General features: G+C 37.9%; 1 protein-coding gene across 2 annotated transcripts in view; it reads right to left on the bottom strand.

Moving 5' to 3' along the window:
• Nucleotides 1–25,998, bottom strand: part of CYP4V2 (cytochrome P450 family 4 subfamily V member 2) — a 33,545-nt gene extending 7,547 nt beyond the window's left edge. The window contains exons 1-7 of one of the 2 annotated variants that reach the window (XM_077144319.1): nt 25,744–25,998; nt 16,337–16,449; nt 14,010–14,095; nt 13,029–13,219; nt 12,558–12,627; nt 9,197–9,323; nt 1,697–1,858 (exon numbers count right to left, since the gene is read on the bottom strand). In XM_077144319.1, coding sequence (XP_077000434.1) covers nt 1,697–1,858; nt 9,197–9,323; nt 12,558–12,627; nt 13,029–13,219; nt 14,010–14,095; nt 16,337–16,449; nt 25,744–25,957 — 963 coding nt within the window. In that variant the 5' untranslated portion in view covers nt 25,958–25,998. The remainder of the gene's footprint in view (nt 1–1,696; nt 1,859–9,196; nt 9,324–12,557; nt 12,628–13,028; nt 13,220–14,009; nt 14,096–16,336; nt 16,450–25,743) is intronic. The other variant, XM_077144318.1, reaches the window with a different exon arrangement.
• Between the last annotated feature and the right edge of the window lie 376 nt (nt 25,999–26,374).

The raw sequence follows: 26,374 nt of genomic DNA on the forward strand, positions 1-26,374 counted from the left end.
AAGTTCATTTGCTAAATAGTTTTTAATAGCTTTTCTTGAACTTAAGAGTGTACTTCTGATCCAAATGGGTAAGACATAAATCTCTTGAACTTACTATTTCATTGTGGGCTATATGTAGAAAGCAACATTAAGCAAAACATAAGCACAGAGTTTATAGAGGCGCACTGGTGGAATAGCAGAGGGACAAAAAAAACCTTAATACCTAAGGTCTAAAACCTGAAAGAGGTGAAGTTAACATTAACTCGTGACTACCTTGTGAAGGAAGCCACAATATTATTGTCAATATGGTATGCTTGTGGTCAATATGAGGAAGAAAAAAACTGGAACTTCAAAGAGTGTTAGCACTGGAAGAAAGATCATCTGGTTTTTTGTTTTCATGGAAATGAGAGGTCACTGCGAAGGGATGGTTGTGTGTGTGTATGTGTGTGTGTGTACATATATGTGTATTGTATTGGTGTATATTGTGCATGTTTGTACATGTTGTGAACATGTCTACGTGCGTCTGTACATCATTTGATATATGTGTACCCATGTGTATGTGTATGCATGAGTGTGTGTGCATACACATGGGGTGATGATGAGAGAAGGTCTTTTCACTTCAAATAATAACTATAACAGCCAACATTTGCTGTTTATTTCCCACGTGGACAAGGAGGGCACTGAGTTCCAGAACAACTATGTGAGAGAGAACCAAGGGCACACTTCTAGTACATGTTAGAGCTGGGATCTGGCCCCAGCACCTACACACTCAACACTGCATTACCTCTTCACTTTTTAGCTAATTTAGATATCTATTTCTGCACAACATTTCTTTTTAATAAAGTCTTCTGTTCACAATAGATGTTTAAAGCCACTGACCTAGTCATAGAGGAACTATGACAGAGACCTGGACAGATTGGAACTATCTCATATGGTTAGTCAGCCCATAGATAGACAAAACTAGAGTTGAGGTCCACGGACTTGTAACACAGCTTTCTTCTTGCTGCATGGTAGAGCCCTGTGCACCCAGGAAAGATGTGTGTGTGTTGGCACTGCACACTGACTACTGGAGGCAGAGCAACCAAAATGATGTCTAACACAGCCAAAAATACATGAGCCTTTCACTTTCCTCCACTTTAAGGCTATTACCACATGATGCTTTTTAAAAGCATTTCTTCATATTTATTTGGTAATCCACTTCCAGAGGGATTATACTATTTCATGTAATATTTAGAACTATCTTTGTAAAAAATACTTTTTAAAGAATTTAAAGACCAGAAATCCCATTAAAGTTACCAGCTGGGTACATAGTGGAGGGTTTGTGTTATCCTCTTTACCTAGAGCAGCTCATGATAGCATTTTCTAGAATTTCAAATAAAAGAGGAGTGAAGAAATGGACTTGCAGGTTTCAGCGGTTAAAAGGAAGAAGAAATCAACATAGAGAACGGAGAGCAATTTTTGGCTGTTTTTTGAGGGAAAATGTGTCTACTGCTGTACCTACGACTAGAAAAATCATTTTCTAAAGAAGGAATTTTATCTGGTATTCAGTCATTTTCTTAAATTTTATTGTGTTTCTGAATTATAATTTTAAAATATTCTTGGGTTATATTAGTTTACATTAAAATTTGACTAAAAAATTTTAAATAATGCTAAAGATTCTTAAATTGATTGGAATTTATTTGGTCATAACTGCAAATAACATAGCATTATAAAATACCTCAAACATGAAGGTGTCAACTTCTTCTCGAATATCTTCATGACTTAGCTTGTTTCCTTCATCATCAGTTGCACACAAAAGCAAGTCAAGGAAAGCCCTGCGTTTGTTTTTATCTCTATATCCTCCACCTGCCTCCATTTCATTGGCTCGTTCAGTGATAACCTGTATGATTTAAAGGACAGTCATGTGCTTCTGTTTGGAATGTGACACAGACTAATATATCATAATACAATATATAAAAATCTATAGTATATACTTCTGAAAATATACTAGCTACTTAACTCTGTTCTAAAATTTCCTGTTCTTTCTTTCTCAACAATAAACTTAGACTCCTGCAAACATACAGTAAAGCTTTCTGTTAACATTCAGGGCACTGTTTGGTGAAACTTAGGAAAACAAATTTAATGTCAGTAAAATTCATAATCTTCAAGTGCTATTTTTGCAGTCTTTTCAAATATGGGAATACATTAGTTGTATACTCAATAGACTAGATACCTGAATGAGCTAATGAGAAAAAGTTTAATTGGTAGAGAGAATGCAATCATTATATAACAGACCAATTAAAGACACTCTTAATTACATGTTGTATTGGAAAAAAGAAACAGCAGGGACCAACCTTTACGCTTGCTATTCTTTCTTCCTAGATCTCTTTCTCTGGATTCCTGCATGGCGGGTCCCTCACTTCCTTCAGGTCTCTGCCCATTGTTATCCTAACAAAGAGAACTTCCCAGAGTTTCATCTTAGCCCCTAGCCCTCACTAATTCCAACTCTTATTCATTTTCCTTCATTTCACCCCTGACATATATTGTATTCGTTGCTTAGTGTTTTTCACCTCCAAATCGAATGTATGACCTATGTGGCAAAGAATTTGTCTTGTTCTCTTATATATTTCTAATCTCTAGAACAATGCCTGGAATTTTAAGAATGCTCATTAAATATTCATTGAGTGAGGAAAAGAATTAAAACTCATAAACATAGTTGTTTGTTTATTCATTTGAACCATTTTCTCCAATTAAGCTTTGGTCAAACCTGCTACTAGGTGGCTTAAATGAACAGATCTTAAGAAATTTTGGGGGCAAATAACCATGTCATCCTTTATTCTCGGTGGACTACCCAATGTCTGGCACTAAGTGTACAATCATTTAATATTTATTAAATTGATAACATTGTTTATTCAACCTGGGATTCATTAATTATTGATAATTAATGCATGGAACTTAAGAAAGAAACGCAATTAAACTCACAGAATGCAAATTGTGGATTATTCACCTACGGCCAGGAGATTATGCTATCCTCCATTGTAGCCTAGTCAAGGAAAGATCTCACTCATTTAACATTTATTGACTTGTTAACCACTTGATCTGTCAGTGTTAGAATGTATCTGACTTTACAAATTAATTTCAATATGTTTTAAACCAAAATTTATAACAAAGAGAATGCATTTCAATAGGTGCTTTATGAGTACAACTAAGTTATAAATGGACATATATTTCCAACCAAATCTTGTTTTTCAATAATCACACATTTAATGCCAACACTGGCATCATGTATCTAAAACAATGTCTCCTCATTACATTTTGAGTTGGAAATAAAATAGTAATTTCTAGTTTAAACTTTAATCTCTTCCAAGTTAAGATCCTGTTATAAGAAAATGTCCTTTGAGAAGAATTGTAGGAGGATGACAGAGTAGGAAGCTCGAGGAATCAGTCCCTCCACCGGAACAACTATTAAACAGGCAGAGATTTTCTGAATGAACTATTGTGAAATTCCAGAGTCCAGTAGAACAGCATCAGGGAAGAGCAAGAGGAAGAAGCTGGTAAATTATGGTAAATACGGCAAATACCAGTTACTGACTTTTCTCATGCAGTGGTTACTGTTGCTGACCCCCCCCTCACAGGAGGCAGCAGTGGGGACCAATCCCACTGATGGTATAGCTTGCTCGCAACAGCGAGGGACATAACAACCCAGTCTCCAAGATCAGGGGACGGAGGGGTGTGGGGTGGGGTCCAATCATTGATGACTTCTTTTGATTAGCCGCTTTGGAATGCTGGGAGCCTGGTTTTGAGGGTGTTCCAACCCACCGTAGTCAAAGGCAGCAGAGGAGACTTAAAGACGGTGCCCTTCCTCAGAGCTGTGCAGGACAGCTGAAGGGTTACATATGCAGATGTAGAGTCAAAAAAGCACAGCTTTGGGGAACTGTAGAAACAGCTCCTGATCCCTCCCTAGATAGCTCAGACCCTTGTGGGTCGCTGGTCTGATTCCTGCTGGGAAAGACTGATTTGGGAAATTCATCTCCCGTATGTTCCCTCCCAAAATTTGCCCTCCAGGCAAAAGCAACTTGAGAGAAGGAAACTATGTAAGAAATAACTGAGATGAGCAGCCTGGGGCAAAGGCTTAACTGATCTCAGTCCTGCATTGGAACATCAGGGAGAGGGAGCCTCTTTCCTGGGAAGTATAGGTGTCTGTCAAATTCTTTTAACATGGAAACTCCTAAGGCCTCTAGCAAGCACAAGCCCAGGACAAGACATAGGTCCATAAAACATAGGGAGGGCACCGCACTTTGATTTGCCTTCAGCTGGCTTTCCTGATGAGAGGGCTGAACTCCGTTGAAGAGCACCAGCCAAGGCAATGACAATTTGCAAAGATGGTGAAAGGTGTTTTCTGTTTTTTCTTTGCTTAGGTTTGTTTGGTTTTCTCAGTTTCTCACACCGAAGAAAATCGTGGTCATATCACCAACGGTATAAAAACTCAACAAACACACATCTCAGAGAATAAATCCCAGAGTTAACATTTTAAAATATTAACATGTATAGCATGCAACAAAAGATTAAAGACAACAAAGAAACACTGAAGACAGCCTAAGAAGCCTGTGGGTTACCTTCAAGAATACTGATGTATGCACTGAGGAAGGTATGTGGGAAGGATAGGAAAGGAAGTAGTAGAACAAATATTCAAAGAAATAATGACCCCCCAAAATTCCAAAAGATGTGAATATGTACACCCAAGGAGCCCACAGAAATCCAAACAGGATAAACTTGAAGAAAAATATGCCCTTCGGATACTGGCCAAACTTTTGAACACAAAGCACGAGAAGGAGTTCTGAAAATTGCAAGGGAAAAGCAACAGGTTATATAACAAAGGAGATCCTATTAGATTAAGAGCTGATTTCTCAACAGAAACCATGGAGGCAAGAAGGCAGTGGGTTGAAAAACTTAAAGTGCTGAAAGGAAACAATTGCCAAATAAAAATTTTATATGCAGTGAGGTTTTCTTTTAAAAATTAGGGAAAAATTAAGACATTCTCAGAAAACAAAAGCAAAGGAAGCTCATTACCACTATACCTGCCCTACAAGTAATGCTAAGGGAAGTTCTTCTGACTGAACCAAAAGGATACTGGACAATGGTTTAAAGCAGCATAAAAAAATAAAAACCTTCAGTAAAGATAACTATTGGGGTAATTATAAAAGGCAATATTATTGTATTGTATTGTATGGTATGTAACTCGACTACTTAGATTCCAAAGGTGGTAAAATGCAAATGCATAAAAATGATAAATTTATGACTTTGGACATACAGTGTACAAAGATATCATTTGCAACGAAAAAGTATAAAAATGCAGGAGAATGGAGACATATAAGAACAATTTATGCATATGATTTTGAAATCAAGTAGGTATCAAATAAAATATGAGTGTTACATATTTAGGATATTAAATTTTAACCCCATGGTAACTATAAGGAAAATATATCCAGATAAAAATGAAACTCTGTATTATACAATACAAAAAATCAAATAAAAATAGGCATTAATGGAAGAATTGAGGGACAGAAAAGGTGTCACACATACAAAGACTAAATCGAAATATGTCAGAAGATAATCCTGCACTATAGTAGTGACCTTTCAATGTAAATGGATTAAACTCTCTAGTCAAAAGGCAGAGATTGGTAGAATTGATAAAACAGCATGACCCAACTGTATGCTATCTAAAACACATTCACTTAAAATTCAAATACATAAGCAGGTTGAAAGTGAAGGGACGGAAAAAATTATACCATGTAAGGAGTAACTAAAAGAGAGCTAGAGTAGCTATATAATATCAGATAAAATAGTCTTTAAGTAAAAAATTTTATAAGGGACAAAAAATGGTCACTAACTATTAATAAAGAGGTCTAATAGCAGAGCCCCAAAATACATAAAGCAAATACAGACAAACTTGAAGGAAGGAACAGATGTTTCCTCATTAATACTAGGAGACTTTTTTTTTTAATTGCACAAGTACAAGGAACCGAACCCAGGTCTCTGGCATGGCAGGTGAGAGGTCTGCCTGCTGAGCCACTGTGGCCCACCCATACCAGGAGACTTTAATATACCACCATTAATAATGGACAGAACACTTAGACAGAAGAACAAAAAATAATTACAAAACTTGAATGATACCCTAAATCAGCTTGATTTAATAGGCATTTATAGGACACCTCACTCAACAATAATAGGATACACATCTTTTTTGAGTGCACATGGATCATTTTCTAGGGTAGAGCATATTTTAGGTCACCTAACAAGTCTCAATAAATTCAAAAATACTGAAATCATACTGTTTCACCTCTGACCACAATGGAATGAGGACATCAATAACAGAAGGAGAAATGGGAATAATGCAGATGCAGAAATTAAACAATGTACTCTTAAACAACCAATGGGTTAAAGAGGAAAACAGAAACAAAATTAAGAAATATCTCGAGGCAAATGAAAATGAAAATATGATATTAAAATGCAGCAAAGGCAGTGCTAAGAGTGAAATTTATGGCTGTAAATGCTTATATTAAAAAATAAATATTTCAAATCAGAGCCCTGAGTTCGAAACTGGATTAACTAGAAAAAGAAGAGCAAACTAAACCAAAAACAAGCAGAAGGAAATGACAAAGATATAAGTGAAATAGAGAACAAAAATACAGAATCAACAAAGTCAAAAGTTGATTCTTTGAAAAGATTTAAAAAATAGACAAACTTGTAGTTAGAGTGATAAAGAAAAGAGAGGACACTATTAATCAAAATCAGATATGAAAAACGGGACATTACTATTGACTCCACAGAATTTTTTTATTTTTTTTATTTTTTTATTTTTACATGGGCAGGCACTGGGAATTGAACCCAGGTCCTCTGCCATGGCAGGCAAGGATTCTTGCCTGCTGAGCCACCATGGCCCACTCCACTGAATTTTAAAAGACTATAAGAAGATTATATTAACTATCATATGTTAACAAATTAGATAAACTAGATGAAATGGATAAATTCCTAGAAACAGACAAAATATCTCACTGACTCAAAAAAAAATAAATAGAAGATCTCAACAAACTAATAAGTGGTAAGAGATTGAATTGGTTATCAAAAGCCTCCCTACAAAGAATATACCAAGATCAGATGCTACTCAACATTGTATTGTAATTCCAGACAAAGCAATTAGGCAAGAAAAAGCAATGAATAGCATCCAAATTAGAAAGGAAGAAACAAAATATTCCCTAGTTGTAGATGACATAATCATACATAGAGAAAACCCTGAAAAATCCACAACAAAGTTCTGAGAGTTAATAAATGAATTCTGCAAATGGCTACGGTATAAGATTAACATCCCAAAATTATCATGTTTCTATACACTAGAGTAAGGAAAAATTAGAAGAAGTCAAGATAAAAAATTATTTGAAAATAGCAACTAAAAATACAAAAATCAACTAAAAATAGATGAACACCTTGATATAAGAACTACAATTATCAAACTTCTAGAACATGTAGAGAAGCATATTCAAGATCTTGTGTGAAGCAACGGTTTCTTAGACTTTATACCTAAAGCACAAGTAACAGAAGAAAAAACAGATAAATGGGACCTCACCAAAATCCAAAACTTTTGTTCCTCAAAGGATGTTATCATGAAATTAAAATGACATCCTACATAATGGGAGAAAATATTTGGCTATCACATATCCAATAAAGGATTTATATCTAGTATATATAAAGAAATTCCTCAACTTAACAACAGAAAGACAAACAGCCCAATTAACAAATGCGCAAAAGACTTGAACAGGCATCTCTCCAAAAAAGATATAAAAATGACCAGAAAGCACATGCAAAGATACTTAATATCATTAGCTATCAAGGAAATGCAAATTAAACCACAATGAGATAACACTTCACTCCCACTAGAACGATTACTATTAAAAACAAGGAAAATTTTAAGTGGAGAAGTAGGAATACTTCCTCATTGTTGGTGGGAACATAATGTGGTGTAGTCACTGTGGAAGACAGTTTGGCGGTTCCTCTGAAAACTAAGTACAGAATTACCATATGACCTGACAATCCCACTTTTAAGTAAATACCCAAAACAACTGAAAGCTGGGACTCAAACAGATATTTGCACACTCATGTTCATAGCTGCATTATTCACAATTGCCAAAGGAGGAAGCAACTCAAGTGTCCATCAACTGATGAACGGATAAAAAATGTGGTATACACACACAATGGAGTATTATTCAGCTGTAAAAAAGAATGAAGTTCGGATACATGCAACAACACGGATGAACCCTGGAAGACAATGTGGTGAATGAAATAAGCTAGACACAAAAGGACAAATATTGCATCATCTCACTAGGATGAGATACTAAGAATAAGCAAACTCAGAGTCAGAATCTAGAATATAAGTTTACCAAGGGAAGGGATGGAAATAGCATGTTTGGGGTAATGGAAAAGTTTTCATAATAGATGGTGGTGATATAAGCACAATGCTGCGAATGTAACTGACATCACTGAATTATACATTTGAACATGGTTAAAAGGGGAAATTTGAGGTTGCACATATACTACTAGAATAAAAATTTCTTTGAAAAATCTATGGAACTGCACAGCACAAATGGTGAACCTTAAGCCATGGAGGATGGTTAATGGTACAGTCACAAAATATGCTTTCATCAATTGTAACAAATGCACCACACCAATGCAAACTGCTAATAATAGGGTGGTATATGGGAATCCCGTGTTTTACACATGATTCTTCTGTTAACCCACAGCTCCTCTAATTTAAAAAGGAAAAAAGCAAATTCACTTTGCCTTTGAAAATTATTACCTGATTAGAAAATTTCCAGAACATTCTTATAACACAGATCCCTGTCTCTTTATTTTTTAACACAACACTGTTTGCTAATGTGTTCATAATTTATATCACATTTTGTAATTATTTGTTAATAGATAATCTCTCATAATAAATGTACTACCTTTATGGTCAGAAGCATGCCTATGTTTGTCATTATTGTATTTCCAATTCTTAGGGCAGTGTTTTGTACTAGGTTCTTAATTAATATCTGTTGAGTAAATATTTTAAATTAAAAAAAAATTTTCTCTTATATCCACTATCTCCAGTTCAATTCAACTTTCATTTTATGAGGCACAGACTCCATGGTCCTACATTAGATATGTTGGGTGTGTTAACGAAATACAAAAATCAAGGACTTACATTGTTGGTAAAATTATGTAGGATCTTAAGGCTCCTTTTGTGTTCTCTTCCTTCTTTAAATATGGAGTATGAAAGATTGAGCCACAGCCAGGGCATCCTTATTCTTCTAAGTATTATATCACTCATTCTGTAAATAGGATACAAATGCAGGACTGTTCCAAAAAAACTGTGTATTTATTTTTTCTTATACTTCAATTTTTGAAATAATTTCACTTGCATGAAAATTGCAAAAAAAGTTGAAAACCTATACATCGAATGCCAAAATAATTCCCCCAAAGCATGCATAGATACCCACATTCACCAATTTTAACACTGTGCCACATTTGTCATATCATTTGATCCAACCATCCATGCATCCACCCATTCATCTCTCTCTTTCCCCCTCCTTGCCTCTCTCTGCTTATCTATTTTTTGGGGGGCAAGGCCAGGCACCAGGAATCTGCTTATCTATTTTTAAACATTTGAAAGTAGGTTGCATACATCATGCTCCATGAACACATACAACTTCCATATACATTTCCTAAGAAAAAGGCTATTGACCGATGTAACAACTTTAATGTGGTTACCACATCAAAAACTTTAGAATTGACAGAAAGTTTACAATCTATATCCCAATTGTTTCCTATGTTCCCAATAATGTCATTTTGAGCCTTTTCTCCTCCATTCTTTACTGTTTCTAATTGTGGAAACATAAGTACAACATCAACTTTCCCATCTCAACCACTCCCAAGTATAGTTTAATCACATTCACAGTGTTGCACTCTCCTCATTACCTGTCATTACCAAAACTTTCATATCAACCAAAACAGAAACCCAAGACCCTATTCTCCCTCCCCCCTATGTCTCTGTTATCCTGAACTCTACTTTCAGTCTCTATGAATTTGCAATATTCTAGCCATTTCATATAATATCTGTCCTTATGTGTCTGACTTATTCCATTCAACATGATTTCTTCAAGGTTCCATTCTTTCAAAGGCGGAACAATATATTTTATTGTATGCATATATCACACTATGTCTATCCATTCATCTGCTGATGGTCATTTAGATTACTTCCACCTATGGGATATCATGAATAATGCTGCTATGACCATCAGTGTACAGATACTTGTTCAGGTTGCTGCTTTCCATTCTTTGGGACATATGCTTAAAAGTGGGATTGCTGGATCATATAGTAATTCTGCATTTAACTTACTGAGAAACTTTCCCCAGTGACTGCACCAATTTTCACGCCCACCAACAATGTATGAGGGTGCCTATTTCTCTGTATCCTCATCAGCACTTGCTGTTTTCCTTTTTTTTTTTTCTTAATAATAGTAATTCCAGTGAGTATGAGGTGATGTCTCATTGTGGTTTTTTATTTGCATTTCTCTAATGGCTTATTGGCCATTAGTATACCTTCTATTCGGGTCTTCTGCCCATTTTTTGGAATTGTTTGCCTCTTTGTTGTTGAGCTGTAGGGGTTCTTTATATATGCCGAATATTTAACCCTTATCAGATATATGGTTTCGAAGTATTTTCTCCCATTCTTTCAGTCGTCTTTCACTTTCTTGATAATGACAATGGAAAAGTTTTATAATGGATAGTGGTGATGGAAGCAGAACATTGCGAATGCAATTAACAGTACCGAATTATATATTTGAATGTGGTTAAAAGGGGAAATTTGGGGTTGTATATATGTTAATAGTATACAGTTTTTTTAAGTCCATGGATCTACACAGTACAAATGGTGACCCTTAAGTTAAATCCTGGAGTATAGCTAACAGTACAATTGTAAAATGTACTTTCACCAATTGTAACCAATGTACCACACTAATGCAAAGTACTAATAATGGGGGTTGGGAAGTATACGGGAACTGTGTATTTTCTGCATGATTTTTCTGTAAACCTTGTACTTCTGTAATAAAAAAATTAAAAATTATCAATGACTTCATCACCAGAGGTTTGGGAGAAGCAGGAATGGGGACTTATTGCTTAGGAGGCGTGGCGTTTCTGTTTGGGATGATGCAAAATTTTCTGAAAATAGTGGTGATGGTTACACAGCTTTTTAAAATGGTTCATGCGGTAAGTTTTAAGATATGTATCTCTTACACTAAGAAAGGAGAAAAATCAGTTGGCCACAGAAATATATATATAAATATATATAAATGCATAGCCTGGATGAAAGTAATGGGAATGATGATGAATAATCCTAGAGGTTACTAAGAGCTTCATGCTTTATGTTCAACAACGCAGCCATGCACTGTTACTTCTCCAAAGAAGGTTTAAACTATTTTTTAGGGAATGAACAATCCTTTACAGAACATCCCTAGTAGAGAGTCATCTGATCTCTGCTTCCATTTCTCCCATGAATGCTCACAACCACCCAAAGCTGCTCGTGGCTCCTGTACTACAGGTTGAGGTGATATCTGCCTCTTTTAAAATCCACTTATGAGTTTCGGTCACTCTCTTAGAGAGACAAAAAACAACTGGCTTCTCTCTTCTATGGGAAAGTGTTCAGTAAATAAACATCTGCTACGTGGCTGGCCCCATCATTTTCTACGATGAGCAGAAAAAACTTCCTACAATATCTCTCTCTTTAGGACCCTCTTAGATGCCTATTCTCAACTGGATCATTTCTTTCTAAGCAATTTTCACAATTTATGTTTGTATTTATTGGCTCAATCTCTGTCTCCCGGGTTATTCTGTCTTTTTGTGCCACTACAAAACTAATAAGTGGCCTGTGCAGTGATTGGCACATTGGAGATGCTTGATAAATATTTATTAAAAATGAAGTAAAATGAGCACAGGAATAAGGATAGGCTACGTAGGATCAAATCCTAGCCCTGAGTCTTGATAACTGAGTAATTGCAAGCTAATTTTAAAGTAAAATTGACTACTTCCATCACAAAGACAAAACATACCAAATAGAGAAAATATTGGAAAGTAGGAGGAAAAAGAATAATAACAATAAAACAATAGAAAGAGAAGCAGATGCACAAAATAGTAACTGCGGCTGACAATTTCATATAATATCTTCTAGTCATTTTTTGTGAATAAATTTTTATACATTGTGGTTTGCAATTACATAAAATTGTTTATGTCCTTCTTTTATCACTTGGTATCATAATAAACCTGATAATGTAATTGCTCAATATATCATAAATTATTATTTTAAATTACTGCATAATCTGGATATGCCATAATTTATACAACCATTCCTCAACTGTTAAAATACATGTTTTAATGATTAGGTTAATTTTTAGTACAGTGCTTCATTTTGAGACAATAAAAAAGTTACAATACAGACAAAAATTGTTAGCATTGACTTTTAAAGCCCAAATGAATAACAGTTTATAAAAAATTGAAAGGACTCCATTTACCTATAAACTGCACGTACATACTCGGAATCATCATTATTTTGAGCATTGATATTCTTCCCCATAGCTGTTTCTATAAAATAGGTGTGAAAGGCAATCATTGGATTTGTGAACATATTATCTGGTGTCTATTTTATAGCTGCAAACACTTTTAAAAAGTCATCTAGCCTGTTCTGTTTGTACACATATTTTAGAATTTTTCTTTCCCTTTTTCTCCTCTTTTCTACTATCTTCTGCTCCTCCTTCCTGCTCTTTCTTCTCTTTGATCTTTCTGGCACTCTGGCTCTAAGACTGCTCTGCTAACAGCTCCAGGAGTGGCTTCTGCTTCTTGATTGGCTAATTTAGCAGTAGGATCACTCAGAAGATTCCCACATTCTTTTCCATTCCCTCATATGCCTTACCAATGGGATGCTTTATTCCACTGGGCCATTTCATTTTACACCATAACTTCAGATGCAAAGCAATGACACTTACCACAGATTATATCCAAGGCACAAAGGGTAATGTAAAAAAAGCAGTTAAATGCTTCTTGGTTAACATGTTTTTCAAGCTTTTTAACCAATATATTTGCTTGTTCATTCATGATATCTAAGAACTCCTCCAGAATTGTGAAATGGAAGGTAGGAGTCAACATTTTTCTCCTGGTACGCCATTTGTTTCCAGTACTAGAAATGCAATACAAGGTTACAAATAAAAGAGAACCAACATCCAAAGCAAAGTATAAAGGTAGCCAAGTCAACGAAATTCTCCTGAAACAGCTTAATCTACCACTTCTCAAATGCTTTGGTCAGAATGACAAAAAAAAAAAAAGGCACAAAACATTCATAAATAGTTACAGAATGTGGATATTTTAGACATTTTTCTACATCAATAATATTCAAAATAACTGTCGTAACAACTGAACATTTAAGGATGAGTCTTTACAAACAGGAATTAGTTTCTACCCTCTATCAATACCTTAATCCCTTGGTGACCCACATGCTCCATGATTCTACTTTGAGCTCCACTGAGTTTGAGTTCCTCAAGAGATCCTGCCTGTCTCCTCCTAGGCCCTCTCTCAGAGGATGGCATCTTTCTTCTGGATGCCAGCTCAAGGACTGAGCTCACTGGGCTCTTTATGCATCCTTGTTGATGATGCCTTTTGCTTGAATTTCCAAAATTTCCCTGTCCCAAACCCTCCTTGGTTTTACTCCACTCATACATCGGGACATCCTAATTCTCCCAGGAACACTGGCAATAATCGTTTTCGAATACCATGGCTGGAGTTTACTGCATGCCTTGGATTCTGTTAAAGCTCCACTGTGAGTCAGCGCTCTCTCCTTCCAGCCTCTCCCATACTTCCTGGTAACAAAGTCTTGGTACAAGGAAACTACCTGTGTCAACTCCTGAAGTGCCAAGTTACACAATGAAGTAACTGTTTCCAAGAGACACCTTTACAAATTTGCCCTTGCATACCTTGTAAGAAGTCCTAAGCCAAGCCATGGTTCTAAGAACTGGTACATGGAAGACTTGTCAATTTGCTTTGAGCTAGTCAAAATTACCTGAGAAACAGAAAAGAATATTTGAGAGATATGTAAACACCAAAATAACCTCAATTATAAAAATACCTGGCAAAATACAACTACGTTTTAAGGCTACATTATCATAACAAGCTTTGACTTTATTTTCTCTGTGATTTATTTTCAACGTTGCATCTAAAAGAAGTTCAAATTTTTTAATATATAGCTGTAATTCAGTCTTGGGGAGTAAATGGAGAGAAGAGAAAGAAATATACTGAACATGACTCTCAGGTTTCTGCCATGAACTAGGAACCAAGGAGAGTTATTGGTAGGAAAAGCGAAAGGAGATGGAAATAAATCTGGAGAATAACCGCATCTGGGATGGAAATCACAAGTTCATGCTCAAATATGTTGACTTTGAGGCATTCAACTTTGCCATGGCATGAAAGCAGGTTTGAAGCTCAAATAAAGGCATGAGTTGGACACATTTGAGTGTCACATGCATGTAGATAACATGGAAAGCCAAGGGTGTTTTCTAAGTTTCCCAGCTACTAAAACAAATACCATACAATTGGTTGGCTTATATAACGGGAATTTATTGGCTCATGGTTTCAGAGACTAGAAGCCTTGCCTCCTTCCAGGAAAGCTATCTCCAGGTTGGTCTGCAATCTTGGGGGTTCCTTGGTTTTCTGTTACATGGCAATGCACATGACAGCATCTTCTCCTCTGTCTGCTGGGTTCTGCTAATTTCCAGCTTCTGGTTGTTCCCTGTGGCCTCTTCTCTGTATCTAATTTCCTTATAAGGACTTCAGTCATATTGGATTAAGGCCTGTGCTCATTCAGTTTAGGAACACATTAACTAATAGCATTTTTTCAAGCTTTTTAAATAATATATTTGCTTGTTCATTCATGATATCTAAGAACTCTCCCAGAATTGTGAAGGTCCTATTTACAAATGGGTTCACACCCACAGGTCAGGGGTTGGGATCCAAACATGCTTTTGTGGGGGACATGGTTCAATCCCCAACAGATTTGTTGGGATCACCCAGAGTTAAAGTGAAGTAGGATAAGGGACGAGTGTCTGGTACCGATCATGGAATGCTCCCGGGCACATTTCTTGAGTCCTCTAGTCTAGGCAGATGTCTACCCACATACACCAAACCTACTGTGTCAGCAGGAACTGAAATCCCGTGCCTCCTGCCATCATTATCTTCTCCGAACCAAGATTCTGGAGTATGGTACAAGAGAAACCCCAATATTTTCACAATAACTAAGAATAACAAAATAATCCAATAACTAAGAAAGGTGTGTCCAGCACTATTCCCTAGGAAATTCTGTTTATCTTGTCCCATACAGAGAAGCTCTTTTTATCTCATTTTAATGACCTAAGTCAAATCTTCTTTTCATCATACCACAAGGTAATTTCCTCAGTGTCAAAACAATTCAGATAATAGGCTTTTCTTCTTAGGAAAAACCTGCCATATAGATGAAGTGTACATAAATTTTTTTTCTCTTTCTTGATTTTCTAACATTCCAATTCACAGCTCAAAGGTATTTTCAAGTCATTATAACCTTAAAGATGAAAGTTTCCTCAAACTTGAGGAAAACCTGCAAGTTATATATTAAAATTACATTCCATAGCACTAACATGTTTTCTACTATAAGATATGTAATATTCTCAAGGAGAAATTTCAATGGCATGGATTAACAATATATCTATCCTAACATTATCAGATTAGTATTCTCTTTTAGACAAAATTAATTTCAGACTTGATACACTTAAAGAATATGCTGGGAGGCCGTGCGAGCCTGGAAGGAACCAACACATCATTTTGGCCTTACATTTTGGAATTTTAAAGCAGCGCCTAGCAGACAACGTGCTCACCTTGCAGAACAATGTATTTATGGCTCTATAAAATATACCCCTCAGCAAATGTTGCAAAAAGGAACATATATACATATATATATGTATATGTATTTTTTTATATATATGTATATGTATATGTGTGTGTATATATATATATATATATATATACACATATATATATATATTGGTACCCGATAATAAGTGTGCACAGATATCTTCAGGATGTTACTCTCCTCGGGATTTAGACTACATCTAGAAAGAATTAAATGATGCCCACATGACCAAAATATCTGATGTAATGCTCTATAGACTGAACTCAACTAAATCAAAGGACACATTTATTACATTCATTCTGATGAGGTGCTCACACCATCAAACACCTAACAAAATGCCTGTTATCTTCTCCACATACCCACCTCCACATTTTCTGCATGATAAAGGGCCACCATCGGTACGGGCCCAATCCAGAGCTTCAGCAGTGGCATGTGTCGGAATTCTTCAGAGTAATAAATTATCTGCTGAAAAAATTCTGGAAGAAACAATATTTAATTCTAAATTCAACCGAGACAGGAATTTTATAATAAATTCCTCATTGTGCACTTATATCATTTTTTAAAAAATACTCTTACTTTGGGCAAGTCATATAATCTCTCCCAGGTTTCTCATAGCTTAAAGGTTAACCATACTATCCTATCAAATGATTTAGTGATCTAACTAAGGGGACTGAGTGAGACAACATATTTGAAACAGGCTGGTTAACCGTGAAAGACCAAATGCAGGATGTTTGCCGGTAACTGTGAAAGACGCAACATAGGATGTTTGATGTGATGACAGTGCAGTCATGAGCCTGTGAATTGCATGCATTTCCCAGGACCCCCTGACGATGCTTAATTTCTGCGGGTCTTGTCTCACACTGCCCTGTTTTAGGAAGGAATTTCTTATTCCTCATGGCTCACCTGACAGGTACAAAATGATTTTCTAAATCTTGGTTCTGGTCAGCTCCTCAAGTCCTCCTGACATCACTCCTTTCTCTGAGTCCACAGTGAACCCCATACGGCTTTCCACTATGTTATTTCTCATATGTGGTGGCATTCATTTGTTTTCAAAGCTTATCTTTTATAGCCTGCATGTTGTGACCCCTGCTTGCTTACATCTCCAGTCTTAGACAAGCTTCCCCTGCACTTGCTATAACTTCTCCTGTCCTTCATTCTTCAACCTCTACATCTGTCTCAGGGTTATTACAGATGTCTCAGAGTCATTAAGAAACTCTATTCTTCCTGCTTTTAGCCCAATAAAACTTACTTATTCTTCAAGTGTCATCTTAAGTGTGATTTCCCCAGGGAAATCTTCCCTGACATTTCAAGTCAGCTTTCTCATAATATAACCTCCCATAACTTCCTGTATTTCTCCTTTGTAACACTCATATTTGTAAACACATTTGCTCTGTTTTTATTCCCACAAGAACATGAGTAACAGCTGCTCACCACCATTTACACAGAACAGGATTCCTAAAAGTCTGCTGACTTCCTTAAGTTCTGGGCCATGGGCCTACCTACTTAGGCAGAGGCAATCTCTGGGCTCCACAGGGTCTGCCTGAGCTCAGCATCCCCAACTAAAATTAAGGTGCGTCTTTGCTTTATTTACTTTGCTTGGTCTTCTGGGCATGTAACTCCTGTAGGGCCCTCACACAAGGGCAGATAAGTATTGGGCATGCTAGTAGAGAACTAGAATAGAAAACGTAACTTAATATGATGTTCTAAAAACTTTCCAATGGGATTCAATGCCTCAGGAGTTGCTAGTGCAAAAGGAAGTATAATTTTTCCTTAGCAAAGGCTTAGCTGATCATTGTTCTAAGGATACAGAAATAACAATGATCACCACAGTCTAATATTTATTGTATACTTACTACATATGCACAGGCAATATACTAGTGTTCTACATGCATTCCATCACACAATCCTGAAAACAATCCTGTGATACTATTTTAAAGATGAGAAAACTACATGGCTAGTTACATAACCAGTTCAAGCTTGCCAGCTTAATTAGGAACTAAGTTAGCATTCAAAATGAAGACAGTTTGACTCTAAACTTATCCTGGCTCCAGAAGACACAGCTGGGAAACATGGGTAGGAAAACTGAAGAGGACCCAAGAGAGAGTATGACTAAGGGAAAAAAAACCAATGGTAAAACCAAAGACAGGGGTGAAGCGTAATATTAAAAAAGAATGACGGTTCAGAGTAACACCTCTGATTTCAATCAGAAGGCCCATTCTAGCCTTCTCCTTTCCTTATTCATGACTTCTGTTTCTGAATGTGGGATACCTGACTCTCATCATCTACAATATATTCATATACATATAAAATACTAATATACGCATTTTAATACACACATGAAATCGTTTCAGAATTGCTAACATACTTGTGTGAGAAACAGATTCACTAACTCAGAATTTCTACACACTTTCATTTTTTCTTTACTTTTGGCCTTACCATATCCAGTCAAGGTACTATTTTTCAAAGGTACGTAGGTTAGGGCTTTTGTTTTCTTCCTTAAATACTTTGGTGTTATCATGTTTTTCAGTTGTAATAGAGTTAGGTTCATTTATTACTGTCTGGATTCTTTATTGAGTTCTACCCAAATCTTGGTGGATTTTAATCATTTATTTAATTTGAGGGCATATGAAACATCATTATGGTCAAAGCTATACAATTCTTTATACCTCTTTTCCATATACCCCATGAATATAACCAATCTCTTTACTGGTCTACCCTTCCTGTTTTTTTTTGCCCAAATGAGCAAATAAATGTGGATGGTCATTGTGATGGTTATGTTCACGTGTCAGCTTAGCTAAGTTATGGTGTCTACTGGTTTGGTTAAGCAAGCACTGGCCTGATATCGTGAGGGTATTTCATAGGTAATTTGCATCTACAATCAGTTGACTGTGTCTACAGCTGATTGCATTTATAATCAACAAAGGAGACGGCTCTCAGCAATGTGGGGCTCCTCTCATCCAATCAACTGGAGGTCTTAAAAGACAGAGAATTTCAGAAGTCATAAAGAAGAATTTCTGCCTCTCCTTCAGCCAGTGAGTTTCTCCTGGGGAATTCAACTTTACCTTCATTGGAGTTTCCAGCTTGTGGCCTGCCTTACAGAATTTGGACAAGCCAGATTGCAGAATGACTCTTATCAGAGTTTCTAGCCCTTGACCCGCTCTATGGAATTTAGACTTACTAATCCCCATGGTCACATGAACCAACTCCTAGACTAGATAGATAGATAGTTATAAATAGATAGCTAGATATAGATATAGATGGAAATACTGTCAGTTTTGTTTCTCTAGAGAACAGTCTTAGGTACTCGTCTTTCTTACGTGGAGGTAGTACTGCATTTTGTTTTTTTAACTTAACGTATCCTGCAAATCACTCCAAATCCATTCACAGAGCTCTTCCTCATGCTTTCTTTTTTTCTTTTTTCTTCTTTTTATAGCTACAGAGGACTTCAGTGTGTGACTGTATCATGATTTAGTCAACCACTCTCACATGTATGGGCATTAAGCGGTTTCCAATATTTTGCAAGTACAAGCAGTGCTGCGATGTGCAACCTTGTGCATCTATTTTCACACTGTTGGAGGTGCACCTATAGAATAGATTCCTAGAAGTGGAATTGCTGGTCAAAAAGTAAGTGCATATGTGGTTTTGCTAAGTACTGCCAAATTCCTCCCCAGAGGGTTCTATTACATCTGCCTTCCCACCCTTAATGTATGTTAGTCCCTGGTTCTCCACAGCCTCTCCAATAGCATGTGCTATCATTCTTAATTTTTCCCTTCTTGATAGGCAACAAATGGTATATTTCATTGTTTTAATTTCAATTTCTCTAACTATGAGTGAATTTGAATGTTTTCTCTTTGTTCAAGGACCATTTTAATAACCATTTTGTGAAATGTCTGTTCATATCTTTTTTTTTTCCATTTTTCAATTGAGTTTTGATCCTCTATCCCTCAATTTTCCAGAGTTCTTTATAAATTGGGGGTATTCTACCTTTGTCTGTGGATATAAAGAGATAGATACAGAAATAAATATAGATGTGTATATATTCATCGGTTATACACATTTACATGTTGTACATATATATACATATATACATATTATATATATACATATTATATGTGTGTGTGTGTGTGTATATATATATTCCCTAGTTCTGTCCACTAAGAGTGTCTAGGTGCAATTATAATCCATTAGCAATAAACACACATAGCAGCCAGATTCCAGTTTCTAAATACTGCTCTCCAGTGAAATGAATGTTCTTCAAGGTCTTCCTGGAAAGGTGGTACATTTCATGGCTGAGGCAGGAAAAATACAAGTCTACAAGAGTAAACCATCTTATGGTTCCAGAAATTCAGGAAGTATCCAAGGAAAGATGGAGCCATGTTGAAAGGATAAGGAGTCAACCTAAGAAAGCTCCCAATAGCCAAAGCTGGATCAATTTCAGTGACAAAATAACTAAGGATAGCATTGGCTGATAACCCACAGAATAAAATAAATATACAAACCACACTAGCATACATCCACGCATACATGAGTGTGCAGGAACAGAGATTCCTTAAAGAAGTATTCCAATTAATGAAAGAAGAAATGAAGTAAATACAAAACTACCATTAGGCAAACACCTCACTAATAACTACTGCCAACAAGATCCACCAGTGGATACTAAAAATCAAAGGATGTCAAAATTTTAGGACAACAGAATATTTGTAAAGCATCAAAGTATCTCAAAACATTTACAAATTACAAAAGGAAGAAAGTAATTTTAGAGTGAAAAAAAATCTGACAGACACCACTTTGATCAAGGGGTCCCAGTTAGCATTGCCAATATAACACATAGTGTTATCATGTAGCCCCTGATGTGCTGCACTTAGTAGGACAGATCAGTTCTATGGTGTCATGGTCAGGTTCATGTGTCAACTTGGCCAAGTGGAGGTACCCATTTTCCTGGTTGGGTAAGTGCTGGCCTGTCTGCTGCTATGAGGACATTTCGTAGAATTAAATCATGATCACGTCGGCTGTAATCAGCCAAGGGGAGTGTCTTCTGCAAAGAGTGATGTCTAATGTAATCATTGGGAGCCTTTTAAGGAGGATTCAGAAGAGACAGGCTCTCTTCCTGCTTTGTCTGGCGAGCCTCTCTTGTGGAGTTCGTCCAGACCCTTCATTGGAGTCATTAGCTTCACAGCCTGCCCTACGGATTTCAGACTCTATATTCCCAAGGTTATGTGAGACACTTTTGTAAATTTTATATCTACACATTTCCTGCTGATTCTGTTTCTCTAGAGAACCCTAGCTAACACATATGGTATTCTTTCCCAAAATGCAAAAGCTTCAATCTAATTGTGAGAAAACATCAGACAAATTCAAACTGAGAGCCATTCTACAAAATAACTGGCCAGAACTCAACAAAAGTATCAAGGCCATAAAAGACAAGGAAAGACTATTCCATTAGCACAGACTGGAGAAGCTTAAGGGAATACAACCAAATGCAATGTGTGACCTTGGACTGAGTCCCAGAACAAGAAAAGGACATTAGTAGGAAAAGTTGTGAAATTCAAATAAGGGTTGTGGTTCAGTTAAGAGTATTTTACAAATATTAGTGTTCTCATTTTCATAATTGTACCATAATGTAATGTTATTACCGGAGGCAGCTGAGTAAAAAGGTGTGTGGGCTCTGTATTAATTTTGCAACTCTTCTAAAAGTCTAATATTTGAAAATAAACAAAATGTGAAAAAGAAGAAGGGAGTTTTATTTTTCTTAATGCTGGAAGGTAGCAGGGGAGCTTGGAGAAGATAAAAAAATATTCTCTTGCATTGGAAAGGAACTCATACAAACACACACACACACACACACACACATAAATAACTGACTTTGTTCCTATATTCTCTTTAATATAAGAAAACAAGCTTATAATTGCAGAGTCCAGAGGTGAAATTGGGGCCTTGGAGATGTAACAGAAGTGTGGAAGAGCTGTCATGGTGAAATAAGAAAGAATCATCAAGAAAAAATGGATTATTGAGGAGCACTGAAGGAATGTAGGAATTAGTTAGAGAAATAATTTTGAGTCAGAGGAGTATAGACTGTGATGAAGAGGGTTGGAGAAATGTCATGTAGGAGATGGCATTGAGCATTTAAACATGCATTGCGGTGTCTTTTTTTTTTTTTTTAACATAGGCAGGCAGAATTGTAGTTTTGATGGACAGAAAAGAGAAGTGATGGAGGGGGTGGGGGAAAGACTGCAAGCTAAGCACAGAAAGAGCTGAAGGTAAGCACAGAAGTCTGAGAATTCACTGTAGGTTTGGCCAAAGCACAGGATTGGGGGAGATGACAACGGAAGATGAAGCAGCAGTGCTGGAACATCATGGGAGTTTGATTTTCTTTTATAGGCTGGCCAGGGACAACAACTGAAGGTCTCTGAGGAGGAGAGAGTGGCTGGAGCTGTTCTTAAGGACAATAACACTATCACACGTGACATAATACATAACTTGGGCATTCTGGCACCACTCCAGGATGCTGCTGGGGATGGGATAAAGGCCAGGTTAGGGGCAGTGACCCTACATTAAGACTGACCCTTGGGTTGGATTTGGGGAACTGGTGATCATCAATCCCAAGGATAGGGTCTACAGCAGAATGTGAAACCCAGAAGCAACTCTTTCTGTGCTGATGCCCATGAGGCTCCAGATAAGGAGTGCAGCAAGGCAGCCAGAGCCGTCAGGCAATGAAGAATGTCAAGGAATAAAATATGATAGTGGCAAGGGCCACCTCAGTGGAAACACATGTCAGGAGCCAGGGTCTGGAGGACAAGGGCACAGGGTCCAGACCTCAGAGAAAAGACCTGGCCAGTAGGTCAGCCCAAGTCAAACACGCTGAGGTCCACGCTGGAGTTGAGTCTTAGCTGGAGAGTGAGTCGCACATTAGGAAATGAGGCAGAAGCCTCAAAACACAGCAGAGAACATTTAAGCGTAGGGGACAGAAGAAGGGGGAAGGCTGGTTGGGAAGCATATGAGTTGAAGCCAGGCTTCACTTAAGTAAGAAGATGCCAACTTGAGAACAGCAGGACTAATTCCAACCCAAATGAGGCTAATAAGAATGGGACATGAGTACTGATAAGTCTTTTTTTTAATTTTTTTATTTTTGCACGGGCAGGCACCGGGAAACGAACCCAGGTCTCCTGCATGGCAGGCGAGAACTCTTCTACTGAGCCACCATTGCCCATCCTTGGAAAGTCTTTTTTGACAGGGGAATTTGGGTACCACGTATTAACTGACATGGGCATAAAAAACAAACCATCACATTTTCAGCTCCTTTGCATTGTCAAGAAATACGCCCTCGAGACACGCTCAGTCCATTCCTGCTCCTCCTCCCAGCTGGAAGCTACACCCACCTCTGGGGTCTGTGCTGCTCAGCACGCATGAGAGATGGGCAGAGGCACAGGGGTATCTATTGCATGTAAAAAAATAATAATAATACACAACAGTGGTTTAAAAAAGTGTTTGCACATTTTGGTACATCAAAACCTAATAATAATTATTCTCTATTAGCTAACATTCGTTATCCCACACTTACTTGCTGTGGCAAGTTATTGTTATATGCCAGATCCAGTGCTAAGTGTTCCAGACGTATTGGGTCTCTTAAGCTTTACCACCATTATACGAGGAGTTCTATTATTACTGTCATTAAGAAATTAACACAAATCACAAAGATAGTAAATGGTGGCGTGTGGCCTTGTGTACAGGTAGTTGGGCTACAGAATGTGCTACCTTACCATTATTATTAAACTTTACCGCTTCAAAATGGCTCCTGGTCAAAACACTTGTTAAAAATTGGTGCAATAACAGTAGAGTTAAATCACCAGTGTCAATATCTCCTCCTTCATACTAATATACTACAGTCTTGGTCTCTATCTGACAGAGGGGACAGACAGGCAGGAGCTGACACAATGGACTGGAGAAGTACGAGAGTAGAGACTAGTTGGGAATCAACTGAAATATTCCATGTGAGACTAGTGAGACCAGAATTGGGACCGATCCATAAACTACAAAGCACAGTCTCTTGTGTAAGAGACAAGGATATTGAGAAAAGGGAATATAGGTTAGAATATTCTGATATATCCGATTTTGCTGATCTTAATGTTAGGCACAAACCAAGAGCTCAATAAATGACTGATTTACAATTAAAGAATTTGTCCTAACCAAGTTCTAGATGGTAATCCAGGAATGTGGCATAAATAAATGTAACCCCTTAAGCAACTCCATAGTATAGTTAATTATACAAACAAAAAGCAAATCAAAAAAACTTTGCTTTAGAGAAGTTTAAGCAATTTGCTGAAAGTCCAATAATTTGTTGGTTGCAAAGTTGGAAATTGGGCAAAAGTTTGTCTGATGCCAAAATGCAGTATTTGTTGATGGACGAAAAGTCCACCTTTGTAAAAAACATTCTCTACACTCAGAAAGTAACTCCAAAGGGATTACTTTAGAAACTTCAAGCGATTTGCAGTTTGTTTTGAAATAGGTCTTATTCATTAGAGATTTCAGTTCTTGGAAAAAATCCTCCAAAGAATATGATGAGACTTCTTAGGCACATTGCTTCCAGAGGGTGAATCTATATTTCTGTCACTATCTTTAAAAGCCATAAAGTATTTAAAGGAGGTTAGCTCCGATTTTAGTACTAACCGAGATGATTTTTACTAATGTGATTTTCATTTTTCGCGTTAATGTTTGGAAGGTAAAAGTTCACTTGGATTTCCTCCACTGGAAAACATTTTCAATATTCTTATAAACACTCCCCCATAAGGTCTCATGATATTCCTGCGACGCTGAACTGATAGAGCATTATTTTTATTTGGGGAAACAGAAGATGCAAAGTGTCAAATAATCCTTCAAGCTTTGGAATTAAATGCTTGGCCTGCGAACCTACTACTAATAATTAAAATGAGGGGAAATTGGGTTCTGGCCTGGAACTACTTTAAAATATGTCATTTGGGGTAAATCTTTTCAGCTCTGATATTTCAACTTACACAACCATGAAAATGAAGTGCTCAAATCTGATTCACTCTCCCTGGTAGAGATTGCAAATACCAGGCACTTTTGAGAGCTTTCAAATTTGAGATTTTTTTAACAGTAAAATTTTCTCTTAAAAAAAATGCTGAGTAAAAAAAAAAAAATCTCTCGTTAATGAAGAAGATTTTGGGAACGCGTATAATTTTGCCAGAATGCCTTGCCATAATAGTTTGTTGTTATTATGCAATCTCCTTAAATGGGCCAAAACACAAGGGTCAAGAAAGAACGAAAGTAGCGAGCAAGACTTTTGGGCTTAAAAAAGCCCCAAACGAATCTTCAGTCTCTTATTTTCCAAAGTGAGAGAGAGGAGGGGAGCACCAAGTTGAAAGCTGCTTGCAGTGTTCCAGGGAAGTTTCAGCCCTTTAGGCTTTAAAACACGAGAAAAGCCGGGCAGCGTTCTGAGAAGGGAGCAGCATTCAAGTGGGAAAAAATGAAGAGGAAAAAGCAGAAAAACAGGAATTTGGAAATACTACATCCTAGGCTATAAATAACGAAAAAGTTCTTTATGGGATGAGTGGGCATGGGGGGGAACTGGCACTAGCAATTCTGGCAAGTGTCCAGGGGAAAACTGGATAGAATTGGGCATCTATTCCCTAGCGGCTGAACGTCTCCTCTCTCCTAGCAGCCAGTGTCTCAAGAAGGAGTCACAGGGCCATCAGGGGGCTACCGGGCCCGGCCGACCTCAGGCTCGGGAAGGGAACCGGGTGATTATCCCTTACCTTTCGCATCCTGCTTCATATGCAGCGAGTGTCCCAGCAGGGGGAGCGGGGTGGCGACCGTCGGGATGTCCCTCATCTGCTGCCATTTCCGGGCGTAGCTGGCCAGCATCTGCAGGAGGCTGAGCAGGAGGGTGGCCCCCGCCAGGGAGACGGCGCCCGCGGCGCCCCAAAGCAGCAGCTTCTGCCCGACGGGCACCAGCCAGAGCTCCATCATCGCGGCGCCGTGCGGAGCGCGCGGGGCGGGCGGCCGCAGTGACCGCGAAGGGGATGGGGACCGGGCGGGGCCCCCGGGATGGTCTAGCCCCCTTGGGGGTCACGTGCGCTGGTCCCGTGAGGCGTCCCTGGACCCGCCCGCTCGGCTCACCTTCCTCGGGCCGGGGAGGGGGTGGGGTGGGGGCAGCCACAGAGCTCGCAGCCCTGGAGGCCAGGCTCCGGGACCCGCCCTCCCCGCTCCTGGGGCCGCCCCGGCCCGCGGGACAGGGTTTGGGGCCCCCAGCCCCCGCCCCGAGGCCGGGAGGGAAAGCGCAGCAGGGGACGTCGCTGGGTAGGACCAACTCGCCGACGTAAGGCGCGCCCGCTTCTGTGTTTGGTTCAAGCCGAAAGCGAAAGACCGGAAAACACGGGCCGGAGT

This window comes from Tamandua tetradactyla, chromosome 26, assembly GCF_023851605.1.
Source record: "Tamandua tetradactyla isolate mTamTet1 chromosome 26, mTamTet1.pri, whole genome shotgun sequence".
Taxonomy (NCBI): Eukaryota; Metazoa; Chordata; class Mammalia; order Pilosa; family Myrmecophagidae; genus Tamandua; species Tamandua tetradactyla.